The 17,551-nt window shown below is 42.9% G+C and overlaps 1 protein-coding gene across 1 annotated transcript in view; it reads right to left on the bottom strand.

The window, feature by feature from the left end:
• LOC122769435 (netrin receptor UNC5C-like) overlaps positions 1-16,827 on the bottom strand; it is a 170,365-nt gene extending 153,538 nt beyond the window's left edge. The window contains exon 1 of the mRNA XM_044025955.1: positions 16,384-16,827. Within this exon, the coding sequence (XP_043881890.1) occupies positions 16,384-16,501 (118 nt within the window). The 5' untranslated portion in view covers positions 16,502-16,827. The remainder of the gene's footprint in view (positions 1-16,383) is intronic.
• Between the last annotated feature and the right edge of the window lie 724 nt (positions 16,828-17,551).

The following is a 17,551-nucleotide window of genomic DNA, read 5'->3' as shown; positions in this document are numbered from 1 at the left end:
AAATGCTGAAAGGGTGGAAATAAAGAAAGAAACAAGACAGAGAATGAGCAAGTGAGACAGAAAAGAGACTGAAGTAGCATCCCAAGTAACAGCTCACGATGAGCCAGTCACAGCTTGGAGCCACACACTGCTGCAAAAGTTGTCTCTGGCTTCAGTTTGATCTCCGTGTCACGGACACATTTTTACTCTGGACTGATTTTTACAGCTTAAACACTGAAAATGCACTGAACTGAGGAGGTTACAGTCTTTTTTTTTGGGGGTCATCACATTGGTTATATACAACAGAATAAACAAAAACAAACATATTTTGAGTTTGTCAAGAGTAAAAAATCCATTGGAATTAAGACGATGACTTCAGTGCAAATGTGTTCAAATATGTTCACCTTCTCAAAGTCTCTGTGCACAGAGTGTGTGTGTTTGTGTGGATGCAGCACAGACTAATGCACATGTCTGTTCTAAGTGTGTGTGCACACATGGGACCGTACGTGCATGTGTGTGTGTGTGTATTCCAGAAAAGCAGGGGAAGAGCTTTAATGATGGAACAGAAAATGCAGAGCAAGCATCTCCCCCCTGCGAGTCTCACAGGGCAGCCTGGCTGCTGAGCAGGAGATGTGGATCGCGCTGGAACGTGTCAGGCAAACCCGGAGTCTTTGTTCATTACAGGAAAACACACCTAATATCAGACGCTCTCAGTGTCCGTTCAAAACATCTTGATGATTCATTATTGGCAGAAAAAAGGCACTCTCTCACGGAGCTTTGGCAGGGAAACAAATGACCACTTTCGGTATTAAACTATTATGAATTATTCATCCGCGCGCGACTTTAGGCACGAGGAAACATAACCTTGTGTGATATCAAAACAGCTGATGATGAATGGAAATGCACGGAGCTCAATGAATTCTTTTTTGAAGCCGACGGGATGGCACATCAAAAGTTAATAGCATGATAAGACTTGGGTCTAAGTTTAATTCAGGTGCACTTAAAGACTTCAAATCAACGCTTAGGCAGTGAGATGATATACAACATATATATGAAAGAGAAACCCACTTGTTGGTCCACAAAAATAGGCAGAATAAAGATTTTATCATAAACACAAGACCGCCTCCTCTGTGGTTTCACAGTCTTATTATACTAATCAGTGCCTGTACATAGATTCATTTTTCCAAAGTCTTCCATGTTTAAAATGTTATTTAATGCTGTGTATTTGAAAACGGAACGACGGACGACATCAATCTCCAAGACGCATGTCAATACCAAGGTGTGGACGGACAGAAGATTTATTTCTATCCACATGTGGTCGGGTGTTAATACCAGATATCAGCAATGTCTACAGTGAGGGACAGTCGTCGGGTGTTTTGTCACTCGTGCGTCTTTCTCTTGCTCCAAATATCAGCAATCATGAGCTAGATGATGATTGTTATTATTTCTATTGACCGTCATCAACAAAAACTAACTTTACATTACATTACATGTCATTTAGCAGCTCCGGACTCAGCAGTGAAGTGACTCTTAAGGTGCGAGGCCTACTTTTGACTGAGACTGTGGCCCTGGGCGATAAGACTTCAAGAATCTGATGTACGAGTGATGATTAAGTGGGGGTTTTTTTTGTCAGACGTGAAATGATGCTCCTGAAGTTATCAGAAAGCCTTGAGACGTAACACGTAGCCTCTCTCCTGGAGCTTTCCATCCCCTTTTATAATGCTCTTCTCTTCTCTTCTCTACATCCGTGCCCTTGTTTTTTTTGTTCTCTTCTATTCTCCGTCTCTCACGTTGGTAAGTGTTGCCAATATTTACATATGTGAATCTTTACATTTCACATGTTCCTTCTGCCACCCTCTCCGTCATTCTCACAGCTCACTCCTTGATTTAAATTATGCGGATTAAAAAAATTTAAATTACAGAAGAATCATGCCATACCCTACATGGAAAAAGTCCCTGTCTCAAATATCCACACGGAGACAGAAATGCATTCCCAAAGCACAAGACAACAATCAATGTCGCCCAGTCACGGTTCAATACGCAGACTAAACAATGTTGCTCCATTATTACTGTCTTGTTTAACCAACAGCACAAGAACAACACTGAGAATCAATACAGTGGCACGCGACTCTGTGTGTGTGTGTGCGTGTGTGTGTGTGTGTGTGTGAGAGAGAGAGAGAGAGAGGCAAACTCAGTGGAGCAGCCAGCAAGAAAAGGTCCTTGATGATTAAATGTCCACTTAAGCAGACCTCCGAGACATGTGTGCGCGTCGGCGCGCGCGTGTGTGTGTGTGTGTGTGTTTTAAACAATTCTATGTATCAACTTGGGGAGAATGGTAAATCTGCCCAGATTGATTTTCCCCCCGGCAAATTGGTTGCTACACTTGGTCTACAAAGCTGGAATACAATCGGTTTTGTTTCCACTGATTAGAGGGTCTTGTTTTGCGTATTGACTGCAGACAAGTAGGGCAGCCCTAACCTGAAATAACACTTTCAAGTAGAGAGGCCTTTTGCACCAAAGTCTCTGTTATTTTGTTGTGTTTTTAAGTAGCTTACTTTGTTTTGGTTTTTTTCATTAAACCTCCCATCCTATCGAGCAGATAGTGGTGAAAAGTTCCGATTGAGCTAATGCTTCAACTTCAATACCTCTGCCAACACTGGCACCACCAAGACAACTGATACTAATACTCACTACGACTATTAACCCTATTAAAGCTTCAGTGCAGTTCCTAAACGGCAAAAAGTACGGTCATATGGACTACTGATGGAAAGTATGAATTAGTCATTTATTTATTGGTTTTTATTATTAATAGATTCATGTTCCATCATAAATACGTTCATATTGTGAACAATTTATCATTCCACATCAAAACGAAAACTCTTATTTTGAAATTAGGTGAAATATTATGATAAATATTATTATTTCAATGACTTTTTCTATATTTTTATATATATGTACATATATACACATATATGTATATATGTACTATATAAGTACTGCTACTATATTATTGTGAACATTTGATGTGAAGAGAGTAAAACACTTAACATTCATTTTAAAAGTCATTTAAAAATGATGATTAGCTGTATGCATGCAGCTTACTACGGCGCCTAGTACGACACACTCGTCTACATCAGTGTGTCTTACTGCTTACTTTTTCGGTCATTTAAATGAAAAGGGCATTTTATAATAATGGTGATTTTGGCGTCTCCCTTCTCTTTGTAACTACAGAGTCTGTGTGGCACCGTCCTGTCTCACACTCTGACGCATTTTGTTATCTTAACTCTGTGCTCTGTAAATAATTCATCGGACACACCTCCCCTCCCTCAGCTCCGAAGTCCTAAAAGTGATGGAACTAAAAGCTTAAAAGACTTAAACCAAACTCGAAAAACATCACAGTGCAGTGAGAACAATTCCCGGAAGGAAAGAGCTGCTCCTTTCTCCCTGATGACTGAATGAGGAGTAACAACGTTTACTCTCAAAATCCTGTGTTTTTAATCAAGTTTTGTGCTCGCTAAAGGAGAATATTAATATTGATAATTAAAAATATCTACACAATCACCTACATAAAAGGCAATATTGCATGGGGTAGATTTTTATTGTGGGTAATAAATCGAACACTGGCAATAAAAGTAAATTACCGGCTTCCTTAGATGGGATTTTAAGGTTGAAACATATGAGTGACTGCCTGTTGAGCAGGTGTCTTTTCAGGTTTTTCCCAGCAATGTTGTCAATCTTCCCGCTGACAGGAAGTCAAACTTTAAAGCTGCTACAACAAAAGACAAAAGAAGAAAAACTATCAACTGACAAGTTTGTCATTAGCTGCGAGTTCGGCTCATTTTCAAACAAAAAAAAAGAAAGAAACTTTTGTGACTTGTGCTTTGACCTGAGGCCAAAAAGCAGCAGCGCTGCCCTCATTTTCTGACGAGACCTCAGCACTGAGCAGAGATAAACCAAAACCCTGGAGGGGCCCAGAGGAAAAAGCAACACAAATAACCACGGCAACAGTACAAGGATTTGAAAGAGCTGTATGGAGCCGTGGGCATTGCCTGGGTTTAGTCAGCTACTTTTTGCTTCTTTTGAAAGTGTTCCTTGGGTGTGGATGACATTTCTCAGAAGAGAGAAGAGAGCGGGGAAAAACACACTTCAAATGCATCTGCAAAGTTTTCTTCCCCGTGTCTTTTGTTCAAAGTTTAAATCTCCCTTTCCCCCAGGAAGGATGCAGAGACGGAAAGACACACACTGAAGTGGAGAAAGACGACGGGTAGTGGAGAAGGATTTGACACAAAGCTGTCTGAGAGCAAAACGGAGTTGGATACAGAGGGAGGCTCACAGACACTCATTTCATCTCCTTCTGATGTGGCGAGTTAACCCCGGTGTGACGTTATGACATAAGTCACACACTCGTTCATCTGCTCGCAAAGAAACTAACCCCATACACATGATGTCATCGGGGCAGAAACACAAGGCCTATTGCTTACAGATGGCTACTTGCCACACGGCACATTTCAACAAGCAGGCAACCATGCTGAGATTATGTGCAGCTGGTACAGTCGCAGCCATGATGTGGCATCCATCAGTATGCGGCTGAAAAGGATCGGTGATACTTGGATCCGTCAAAGATCTCCCAATATGGAATAGAAGATCGTTCTCACACCTGACAGTCCGCTAGACTCGGTACGATTGGGGCTTAAAACATTCAGTTTTCAGCTCTCGCGACCTAAAGAACCTAAAGATGAACCCACACAAGCCAGTGAATCAGATTCTGTGCCTGAGTTTAATCACTCATTTAAAAATCTGCCCCCTATCTTTATATAAATGTGGGAGCCTATTAAATCACAGTAATGTCCCTTTAAGGTCTTTAAGGTTTTATTACTTGCTTTAAATCAGGGCATGGTAAAAAGAAAAAAGAAGAAGAAGAAATTAAAATCACATATTGTACATCTACTCACCAGGAAGCCTTGCCACCAAAAAATAAAATAATTATCAAATGACTTTGCTCCAAAAACGATCATAAAATAAGATAATTAATAACTCGACGGCGCCGCATCCTTTTCCGAAACTGCAACTGCCAAACTATCAGACACCGGACAGATATTGTATATGAAATCTGCCAACAGCACAACAGCCACTGCATATGGAGACATAGTAACCATCCCAATGTCTATTATAACTGCCAAATTAACAAATTTCGACGATCAGTGCCACTCACTCAGCATGTGGGTGTGTGTGCGTGTGTGCGCGCGTGCTTCAAGACTTGGCGGTCCAATTGCGCCACATGTCAGTGGACAGTGAGCCAGTTTGTGCGTTTGTGTGCCGTCACCAAACTGCAACACCAGCTGTGCCGCTGAGAGATCATAATGATGGAAATGGAAGAAAAGAAGAAAGAAAGAAAAAAGTGATGGATCACATTCCCTGGGTCACTGTGAATTCATCCATCCATCCATCTTCTACCACTTTAGCCAATCTCAGCTGACGTGGGGCGAGAGGTGGGGGACTGTACATCTCAGGGCCACATGGAGACAAACAACCATTCACTCTCACACCTACGGTCAATTTAGAGTGTCCAATTTACCTAATCCCCATATTTATGACATGTTTATGGGAGGAAACCAGAGAAAACCCACACATTTTATTTATTATTTCAGTCTACTGGACGTTTGTTTGGTCACGAGTTGCAACAACGTCCATTTATCAGTTCCACACTAAGAACATGGGTAGAACTTGGGCATAAAAAGATTTTGACTTGACTAAATCATCCAAACCAGCAGGTTTAGGTTTACAAGTGCGGGAAAGAAATGAGAGAGATATCGCTCCAGTGATGCTGGGAAAAGCGTTTGGCCCACACGACCCTGATTAAAAGCAGTGCTGCGGAGGACAGAATAAAACAGTGCTCCCCATTACTGACTTAAGTTGTTTACAACATCAAAGTAGCAATGTAAATTATTTGGGGATAGACCAGTAAAGGCCAGGACGTGATTCCATTTGCTGCAGTTTCTTACTCCAGTATCTATCCGTGTGAGTAATAAATAATGAAGCATACAAAGCATTTATTAGAGAACGGGACGTGAGGCTCCAGTTTAGCTCATCATTTGTTTGATGATCGGTTTTCGTGCTGTGCCATTATAACGTGTTTCAGATGAAGCACGTGTGTGTCGGTGTGTGTGTGTGTGTGTGTGTGTGTGCGCGCCTTTGACTTCCATCTAGAATTTCATCTCGATGTCATCACCTGTCAGATCACAGTAAGGAGCCCCAGTCTGCCTCCCTCCTACAATACAGAGACGGTCACACCTCAACATTTCAGGAACAGAGTGTAACGTTTAAACAAGTGCTGATCCACTTCAAACAGGTGTAATTAAAAAGAAAACTTAGGAGTGGGAGATTTTAAATGCCTGCCTGAATCAATGAAACATTAAGAGTTCAACATGTCGTTTGATTTCCGTTTCAAGGGACTGTTGTAGCTTAATTTAATATCTCAAAACTGATGAGGATTGTTTTATTTAAAGCTGCAGTGCGTAAAGGTTGCTTGTTATAATAAAACTGCCTCTGTTTGGTCTTTGTGTACAAAACAACGTAGCATTTCTTCAGTTTCAACAGTATGCTGCATCTTTCATCTGAAAATGGGCTCTGTCAAGCAATACTATCAGACCCGACTGAGGGAGCGCTTGTGTGTATACAGTGGCAGCACAGCCAGGACATTCACATGCACAGTTGAATAGTCCGACTGAGTCTGGCAGAGTATACATGCGGAGGAGGAAAATCGTTTTATTGGACGCGTATATCTGACTCCGCCTCCATAGTTGGCGCTGTAACTCTCTGTAAGCTAGTTTTCGATTTTAGGCGACCTAATGTGTTTACATGACATTACATACAGACTAATTATTGTCTTAGTCGCACTGAAAAGTGTCAGGAGAGAACTTTTTGTGATTCTCGGTTTGCAGCCATCTCACTTTACTAGAGCAATGCTGCAATGCTACCTCACTCTGTAAAACAAATCACTTCCTGTGTGCAGCTTGGCATTATCTGATCTAAACACCCCTACACTGAGAAGCACAGAGAGAGTCTTGTGGAGCTGATAAACTTTATCATAATCGTGTGAAATTGTGTAACAGACATTTGTTTTTATTTAAAACCCACACATCGTATCACACCACGCAATAATACAAAATGGCTGCCAATATATTTGCTCCAACACTGCACTCCAGAGTGAAGTCAGACCTTAAACGGCTTTATCAGCTACAATTAAATTCATTCTAAATGAAAAGCAACAAGTGAGAACAGTACCTGAAGGTACAGTACCTGCCTTGACCCTGAGCCTCACAGGAGTCCTTCGGGATGGAAATCAAAAAAAAACACCACAAGCAGAGAGTAAGAATGAGTGAAAGAAACGGTGACTTTTAGGGTCAAATTCCTTTTTTAAATAAACGTCAATAAAATGTTTGTAAGACAATACAGGCCCCCGAGAGCCCGAGGGCTTTGAGGAGCACAGCTTCCAAGACACCACACACACACACACACACACATGCGCACACACACACACACACGGTCTGTGTGGGAGAGAATCAATGAGAACAAAGCACAGTTGAAACACGCTTTAAAACAACAGCACAAAACAAGTCAGTAGGTCCATACTTTAATAACTGAGTCACACCAAACCGTATAAACACACTCTGCCACTGAGGTCTGTGAGACGCCGTATTAGAGATGACCTTAAACCTCTCAAAACAACGTTTAAACTTTAATGCTCTGACCTCATCATCATCATCATCATCATCATCATCATCATACTTAATTTAAGCTTCCCTGAAATCTCTACCAGCACCTACTCAACGCCAATTAAAAGCTGAGCCTTTTGGACTCTGAAGCTACTTAACGAGAGCCTCAAATCATACACTACCATATGAGAATGTGATCTGTATCACATATCAAATGATTAATAATAAAAACATATTGTGTATTTTGCTGTGAAATAAGGAATTCTTTTAATACAGTTCATGTTATAACTTATTGTGCCAACCCAGATGGTCCACTGTCTGTATTTTATTCATATTGCTCTTCTCTAATCATCTTAACATGCATCACTTGTAGGAAAACAATGCCATGTATGTTCCATGAAGTCAAACGCAACAAAAACTTTCCATACAGACACATTTCACTGTTTTTTTTTTTTTGTGCCTCATAAATAAACCGCAATCATGTCGAGTCCAGTAACTCAGGGAGTGGAATAAACCTGGATATTACACAAGACCTTAGCCTTGAACAGTGTAAAAGGAAGCTTCAGTATGAGAATCACACACAAACACAATGAATACCAGGCTACTATATAGGACTGTATTCCTTTTTTTCCCTCAAGACTCAATTCATATAGAATAAAAGGGGAGAATAAACAATATTCTGTCAACAAGCTCATCACAGATGTATGGGGTCAATTCAAGTTACCTGTCCTCCATTGTACTGATGCATGGAATTCAAGTAAATGACGGTGCAAGTGTTTCCTTCAATTGGATTTATTTTTATTTTTTTATTTACTTAATCTTTATTTAACTATGGGAAAAAAAACACTGAGATTAAAAATCTATTTTTCAAGTGTGTCACAGTTACAAACAAACTAAGCACAAGGTTACAGACAAACCGTCAGCAGCTATACATACTACACAAAACTACAACTATATGCCTGCAGTGGCATCTGAAAGGTCGAGTAACCGAGTAACACCGAGCGGAAGTTTCCATTTTTTTGACTTTTTTTTTTTATTTCTTAAATATGTTTACATTCAGGTTTTAACACAAAATCTGGTGTCCGTGTACAAGTACAGTGTTTTTTTTCCTCAATAACTTTAAATTGTTAATACACCATTTTAACATAACATGCAGTACATTTTGAAAGTATTGAAAGTTAAAATGGGCAAAGCATCATTTTCTGGCCGTTTTATGGTTAAAATAAGCACAAAAAAAAAAAAGGGTTAAGGACACACACCCAGAGCTGACTGTTTATGAGCTGCACCAAATAGTGGTCTGAGCTAATAATAGAAATTTTGGAGAGTCGACCACTGCAGAAGCATCAGCGTCAGAATGTGAAACGCACACTCCAGCTGGTTCATCCTTTTGGCTGCAGCGGAAACAAGGAAAGTGACCTCTGTAACGCAAGGCCTTTGCCTGCTACATATAAAGTATATAGAGTGAATACAAAAGGCCTATACATGAAAACTAAACTATATATTTTTTTTATTTTAAACCAATTATACACTTACACAAACATAATTATAGGCAGTATATCGAATTTTGCCAATAATCCCTCCTGAATAATACACACTGGACCTATAAACTGGCCAATTTTAAAGTCAAAATGAAGCCAACTCCATGGCCTCAGTGTGAATTCAAGTGGGGTGAAATCATTCAGTCATCACTTTTCCCTTCATCAAATTTATTCCCCCTCTCTCTCGCTCTCCGCGAGAACTGTGATTAATTACTAACCCTGCAGTCTTTGCCATTTCGCACCCCGACGTCCAATATCTTCCTTCCCTCCCACTCGTTAAACATTACTATCCTTGGCTTTTTCAGACTTCCTGCTTCTTTTCACTTCGCGACACGATTACTTATTTTTCCTGGAGTGCAAAACATTTCAGGAAGCAAAATCTTTACAGCAGAGAGTCATTACTCTCTCTCTCTCTCTCTCTCCTTCCTCTCCACCTACAGTACTGTCCTACCTGTTCTCCTCTGGGGGGGGGTGAGGAAAATGCTGTGTGCATGGATAATTCTGGAACATAGCAAAGCGATATTTCATCCCCACGCGCGCACAATGGACACACAAAACATGCCCGCTCAGCAAAGCAGTGCCTATATTCATTAGCCACTGAGAAAGCTGTGTTCAGATGAATCAAAGCAAAGTGCTTACATGTAAGCTTGTCGTTACGGAGTAAAATATAGCGCGTTCCTTGTTACAGTTGGTGCGGAGCCAAGCGAGAGAGGGGGGAAAATACTTCCATGTGCTTTACTGTACTCAGAGTGTAGTTTTATATGAATCACACAGAATAGAAGTTAACCGGAGAGTACAGCGAGTAGTTTGGGGCATGCGTCCGTGTGCTTTGCGTGTTTTTCCCTGGGCGCAGTACACAGTGAATTACATCATGTCTACAGCAGGAGAACAGGCAACCCAATCCTTTCTATACCGCATGCTAAATCCCCTTATTCACAGCATCCTGGATTACAATGTCCTCCTGTGTTTGTGTTTGTGTGTGTGTGTGTGCGTGCGCGCATGAGGCGTAGACGTAAGCCTGAGAGGTAAAAAGTTACAGCGGTGATTATAGTAATTATGGTTTCAGGTTTTTGCATATTCCTTCAGATGGACCATTAGATTACCAGGCAGTTTGGCACAGAGAGGGAGGGAGGGAGAGAGAGAGAGAGAAAGAGAGAGGGAGGGGAAAAGAAAAGAGTTACTGTTGGGGTGAGGGAGGGAGGAGTTGGATTGAGGGCACAAGGAAGAGTGAAAGAGAGGGAGAAACTGGCAGAAAGGATGTAAAGGGACAAATAGAGGGAAAGAGATTAACAAAGGAGGAGAGAAAGTAGTGGTGAAAGATACAAAGAAGAGAAAGACTAATCCTACAGGCAGCTTCCCAGTGCTGCTCACTCTGCTTGCTCCTCCTCCTCCTCCTCCTCCTCCTCCTCCTCCTCCTCCTCCTCCTCCCTCCTCCTCCTCCTCCTCCTCCTCCTCCTCCTCCTCCTCCTCCTCCTCCCTCCCTCCTCCTCCTCCTCCTCCTCCTCCTCCTCCTCCTCCTCTCTCCACAGTAGAGTTGCATGGGCTTTTACAGTGTGGCTTTGTTTGCTATCAAAAAAGGAGTATGAATGTCAAGTTCTCCAAAGAAAAACCTTTCATTACTTTTCTTCTTCTCCTCCTCCTCCTCTGCCACTTCACTCTTTCACAATTATTAAGTCTGCCTGTTTCGGCTCCTACTGTGTCTTCTCCTCCTCTTCGTGCCATCTCTCAAAAGCAGCACAATGGATATAACAAGCTTTACATCAAAACAAAACAAAAAGGAACGGGGGTCCCAGACTCGTGGACACGACGCGTCTTCTTTCCTCAATGGCAGCTTAATTACATATTCATGGCGACACAAATAAGACTTTGTAGCTCCAACACACAAACACGCCACTCAGCCGCAAAACACCCAGCACCCATCTGCCGGGCGTGTGTCTGCCCTGGAGGAATTGTCTGGAACACAATGCGTGCGCGGACTGTCTTTATATTTATGTTTGTTAAAGGAGCGACACCTTTACAACGCTGTGGCTCATAAGTTTCAGATAAATCTCCGCTGGCGTGAATCCAGACAAAACGCCAGTGACGGACACGTGGGGCAGGACGGCGGCGGAAGTTGGTTTCTGCCAGACAGACGGTGGGAAAACAAAAAAACTAAACAAAAAACGGTGTCACCGTTAATCGCTCGTCTCCAGTAAGCGCAGTGTGCCGCTCGTTGTTTTTGAAGCAAATAAACCAGCGCCAGCTATTTACTGGAGGTTTTACGGTGTCAAATAAAAAGAATATACGGACCATGAAAAGTCTAAGCTGCCAACTGTGGATAGAGGCAAGGCCTTAAAACAAAGAAATTCACGGTGAGAACAGCTGGCGCGGTGCGGAGCTCCTTTTCTCTACCTGTCGCCTTTTTCTTCGTTACTTCTATTTAAGTACCATCTAACTGCACTGGACCCACACACAAGTGTGTGTGTGTGTGTGTGTGTGTGTGTGTGTAGGCAAAATCCCTCCCCTTCCCTTCCCTCCCTCTCTGACTGACTGATGAGTTTCTGTGACCACACACACAATGTCCTGCTGCTTGTGAGCGCCATTCAGAAGGGCAACAATATGTCCACTGTTTGAGTCACACTCTAATTAAACAGCGTAAATCTAGCTAGAGAAAGGGACGGAGGAGGAGAAAAGATGAACAGAGCGCACGAGGTGGGACGGAGAGAGAGAGAGAGAGAAGGGGACGGAAGCAGGGCAGAGAGATGATGGACATCAGAAATCAGACATTTTCTATCTAAAGTTGTTGATTCCATGCTAAATCACATCAATTAAAGCTTTTTCTAAAATGATTCACTACCACTCGTTCTGTCAAGATGCCCAGGCGGTCGCGGCCCACACAAATATAAATCATAACACTCTGATCGACAGTCTGCCAATAGGATCAAACACGTTCATTTATTTATTATTATTTTTTTCCTCATAAACAGGCAGAAACTATCATTTGAACTCTTCTACATTTTCAAAGCAAAACTTTTGCAAATGACTCATTAGCACTTATTTCCAGCCCGTCTGCAAAACTGGAGACATCGCTTATTTGTTTGCTTTTGACTTCACAGGGCCCGTGTGCAGTACCTTCACGACCCATCAGTGGGCCGCACGCCACAATTTGGGAAACACTGCCCTGTAGTGGACTCAAAAGACAATGGAAAGAGAGTGCATGTGAATCCTAGATGATAACAAGGAAACATTTTTTAAGCAGATCATCATTTCTGCAGTGCACAGCTGGATGAGACCAGTGGGAACGATAGAGTCTGCCATTGATTGGGAACAAACCGCTACCTCTCAGAACACCCACCCCAGAGACGCACACACTCACAACTTACTAAAACAAAAAATGAGACCTTGGGCATGAAAAATTCATAAATCCAGATCTTTACATGAAACTCGAGAGGGAATTAGGCCCGACAGCGGGGGGAGACGCTGGGAATCACTCACTCACAACACTTACAGCTTTACTTTTCCCAAGCTCAAGCAACGCGGATGTTCACGTCAAAGCAGAGGCGAACATGCAAAGTGAGCCACACACACACACACACACACACACACACACAGGGTGCATTCTTCGTCTGTGGCGTTTCCCCCCTGTGGAGAGCGAACGTGGTAAACGGTGCGAGTGGTGTGACGCTGTGTTTGTCGAAAACACACTCATACAAAAAGCTGAATTTTCTCCGCACAAAGCCGAAAAAGGGTTAGCATTTAGGTAAATGCCGAGCTGTTTTTGCAAAACATATATGAACTACACAGAGTGGCATAAACAAGCTCCAGCACATATGAAACTTCAGAGCGTGTCTATGAAATGTGACGACGAAGAAACAAACTGTTGCCTCTTTAGCACAAAAACTAGCAGATAACCCTGGGATTTTCAAACCCAGATGAAGCAGCCACACACAAAAAAGATGATTAATACCATTTTTACTGCCAATAGTTGATCTTCTACCCCCCCCCACGTGTGTGAAATATGATTTCACAGATGCAACACAAACAAAATGAGTCGTGGGGAAGCAAAAAAGGACATCGTCATAGCGCTCGGTGATAACGTTGTAGCAGTTACTAGTTTGCATCTTTTCCCAATCGGCGCTGAAGCTGATGTAATTGGTGGAAAAGGGCACAAAACAGAGTGTTAAAGACTGTCCAAGCACACGTGCACGTTTCAGTGCGCTCGCACACACAGAGCGGAGCATTGTTTGATCACAGAAATATCTTGCTGTGTGTGTGTCTGTCAGTCGGCTTGTCAAGTTTTAGAGGAGCGATGAAAGCTGGTACAAACCACCCAGAGAGATTTTTTTTTTTCCCTCATCCATTCATCCTTTCTCTCCGTTTCTCTGATGCAGAAACAGCATCAAGTTTGCCACATCAAACCCGCTCGGCCAATCACACTGTCCTGGTGTGAGTAGCACAGCTAATCAAAAATTATTCCCAATAATTCCCAGCTGTCCCTCGACATGCACTGAACCCCGCGTGGTTGCAGTGCACCGTGGGACAAGGATCGGAGAATAAAAGGGGGGAGACAGCGTGAATGCTCTGGTAATATCATAACGCCAAGTGTGTGCGTACAGTACACACACACACACACACACACACACACACACACACGAAATGAGACACCGTGTGTTCTCGCTCGAGCCAAGTTCACGCGCACATGTACAAAGTCGCACACATGTACAACTCCCAGCAGCAGCAGCACCTTCGGGTACATCTTCACACCTCTGCACCAGCAGGTTGACAAATAAACACCTACACACCAGCCCTCTCCTGTACGGACAAGCGAGCTCTAACACAGACGCACGTACACTCACGCGGTTCCCACTAAGGCTGTCAAGGTATAAACTCTATCAAAAAGAACAATAGAAGAGTGTAAATATACAGAAAACTAAAGTACGTGACAGAAATGAATGTTAAGACAATGAACTGTGAAACGACAGAGACGGATAAAGGCTACAAGCCCACACAGTATTTTACCCTCACAACCTACAGCAGCTTAAACCTTTAGAAATCCTAACAAACAAGAGGACTTTTCAGACCTTCAATTGTAACATCCACTTAGTTTAGATCAAATGTGAGCTAATGGGTTTTTTTAAAAGGCCCAAAGGCTTAAAGGGTGGGACACTCGAGCTGGCATGAGAGGATCTCATCCAGCACTCACCTCATTGTCTGTGCTGTGTCAGTGACTACATGAACACACTCCAATCACAGTTTATAAGTTCATGATTGAATTCTGAGGAGGAACTTGACTTTAAAAACAGGAGGTGATCTGAGTTAATCCCTTTTCACGATCGCCGTGGACGTCGTTAGTCCTAATCTGAAAAAAAAAACTAAACGTCGGCTTTCAAACTGACTAAAAGCAAACAACGTACGTGGCATCTGTAGTTTTAAGGAGGAACGGCTGTTTAATGAAGTGGGAATTGAATCAGGCGCCGATGCACAGAGGGGATCAGCTACGCAAACAAAGCAATCCGCTAACCCCCCCCGCTGTTAGGTCAATGTGTTTGTGTGTTTTTGCCCCATTCAATTGAGCAACTAATGGGCTGACTCATCACACAACAAAGACACAACTTCAGAGAGTCAAGTTGTTCGGAACAGAAACACAACAGAAACAAACATATTTTATATATATATATATATATATATATATATATATATATATATATATATATATATATATACATATATATATATATATATATATATATATATACATATACATATATGTGTACACACTGTATATGTATAAAATGAGGGGGAAGCTGTACTAGATGCAGGTAGCATGGTGTAATTTATCAGAGTTAGGTGAGACACTGCTCAAATCATGTCCCTAAATTGCAACATATTGATTCAACAGTGAACCAATAGAGAACGGTCATAATGAATATTGTTGGGTGGAGCTGAAACGCTCGTCCCCAAGGCATCAGGAGAAACGTCCAGCACAAAAAAAGAAAAAAACAAACGACACTCCCCTGAAAGTGAAGTTACAGGCTCCTTTCAGAGGCGTTCAAGTGGAATATTAGTTATATAATGCAGCGTAAAGACTGGAGCGACACATAACCCTCGCAGGGTGTTGGAATATTACATTTAATAAGGGATGAAATCCACGATAAGTGACCACGATGAGGTCAAACTGGAGTCAGCGAGGCCATGGGGGGGACAAGGTGAATTAATCAGCTTGATAAAACAACACAAGGGTTTTGGCCATTAACGCTGGAGGATGAACATGAACAAGTTCTCCCTCAGAGAAGGTCACCGAGAGTGTAAAAGGGAAAAAAACATCTCTGTCTTTTCCCCCCCACAGTGTTTCCAGGGAGCAGCAGCATTATTGCACTGTGAATGTCACACACCTCACAGCAAATTAAAATAAAACGCCTTACAGTTTTTAATACGCCTGTTATTCCACAACACAACACCTGATGATTTTTACCAGCATTGGTACAGTCCTGTGTGCTCTCTCTCATCACACAATGACACATCATCGTGGTTATTGCGTGTGTTATTTTTAACTTAAGGTGCAGGACTCTGCGCTGCTGCTGCTGCTGCTGCTGCTGCTGCTGCTGCTTCTCTGCATAATTGCGTTTCATACGCTTCTGGTGGCGGAAAGTGTTTGTGACTTTCTGATCAATTTTCCAATCGGAGGCAGTGAAGCGTCGCCTCTGTTTGGCAAAGTGCTCTGCAGTGAGACATGACCACAGTCTCCTCCACTGTCCTCACCTTCATCCAAAACAAATCAAGTCTTCACGTCAAAAGACGACAGCCGTGTTGGATGGAGATTGGAGCTCAACTCCCTCAGTGTTCCGCGGGACTTTATTTCTGTCCTCAGCGGGGACACACGTTATCCATCCTTTACTGAAGCAGCCGCGTGTGAAAGGCACAGGTTTTTGGATTTTTTTTTTCGACGTTAATTAGTATTTAATGGTCGTTTCCCGCAGCTGCGAGTTTGGTTTGTGCAAAGGAATGCGCAGAAATGCACGTGATTTACACCCAAAAGCACCAGCTGTGTTGAAATGACATATGGCAAAAGGAACAGACAGATGTGAGAAAGTAAGCACGCACACAAACACTTGGACATCATCGGGTTTAACTCGTGTCTTAGTGTGAAAGAGGAGACTCAGCTCGGGTCTTACCTTGGGAGACTCCTTGGTGTACGAGCACCAGGAGGAGCAGGATCCCGTGCGTGGTGCACATCCTCGCCGAGCCGCTGCCCTCGTGTCCTATTCCACTTCTCTGTCCACTTTTTCCCATGACACGCGACGCGTGGAACACATACACGCACACAACTCCTCCTCGGTCCACTTCGGGGGATAGACTGGGATAAACTCCCCCCGCTTCTTCCGTCCACCAAACGGGTCTGCTGCCGGTCCAAACCAAAACCCTAAAGTCCAGAAAAAAAGAAAAAAAAAACACACAAAAAAGGTGTGAAGGGGTAAGTAGAGCCGCGAGTCCGAGTCCCGCGTGTGTGCAGGCGCAGGTTCAGCTGCGAGGTGGTGTGGGAATAACCACGGGGTCTGTGTGTCTGTGAGCTCGTGTCGGCGGCGGCACTGACTCTGCTCTCCTCCTCTGTGTGTGTGTGTGTGTGTGTGTGTGAGAGAGAGAGAGAGTGAGCGCGCGCGCTCTCTCTCTGCGTAAACGGGAGGCTGGAGAGAGAGAGCGCGCGAGAGAGAGAGAGAGAGATGCCACCGCCCTCTGGCTGCCACACTAGACCCTCAGTCTCTCTCTCTTCGTACATCAGTAACACAAAAACAGGATGGAAATGAAATCACCATGTCTGAATTGAGTCTGTCTTTTTCTCACACAATAAAACAATCTTCTCCGTATTTAATTAACAGACATACATTTATTTACTGTTACTATAGTTTCACAGTTGTGGGTTTTTGTGTGTGTGCCGTATTTCTGCGACTTCCCTACGAACACACAACGTTAGTTATAACATAACGCACAGCAAAGGCAGCCTTGTCTCCCCGCGAGCTCACCGACTGATGTCTGCCCCCTGACGGCCATGTCTGCTCCATCTGCACGAGGATTCACTCACTACTGGGTGCATGGTAGATATAAGCTCCACTCCATCATCCACTTTATTCCACACAGAGGCGCAGAGACACAAATGCAGGGCCGGACCAAGCCTTAATGTGATTCAGGGCACCCCTTTTAGATGCCAATAATAAAGAATTCTGCACAGTTGTAGCTGTGTTGCTTGTATAATGCCAGTGTCAGCCTCCAGATAAATTAAATATGAACACAAAACTAGATATGAAAGTCAAATAACTTATACAGCGCCTCATTAATTCACAAAAA

Source organism: Solea senegalensis, linkage group LG5 (genome assembly GCF_019176455.1).
Source record: "Solea senegalensis isolate Sse05_10M linkage group LG5, IFAPA_SoseM_1, whole genome shotgun sequence".
Classification (NCBI taxonomy): Eukaryota; Metazoa; Chordata; class Actinopteri; order Pleuronectiformes; family Soleidae; genus Solea; species Solea senegalensis.
This window is presented reverse-complemented; position numbering and strand designations above follow the sequence as displayed.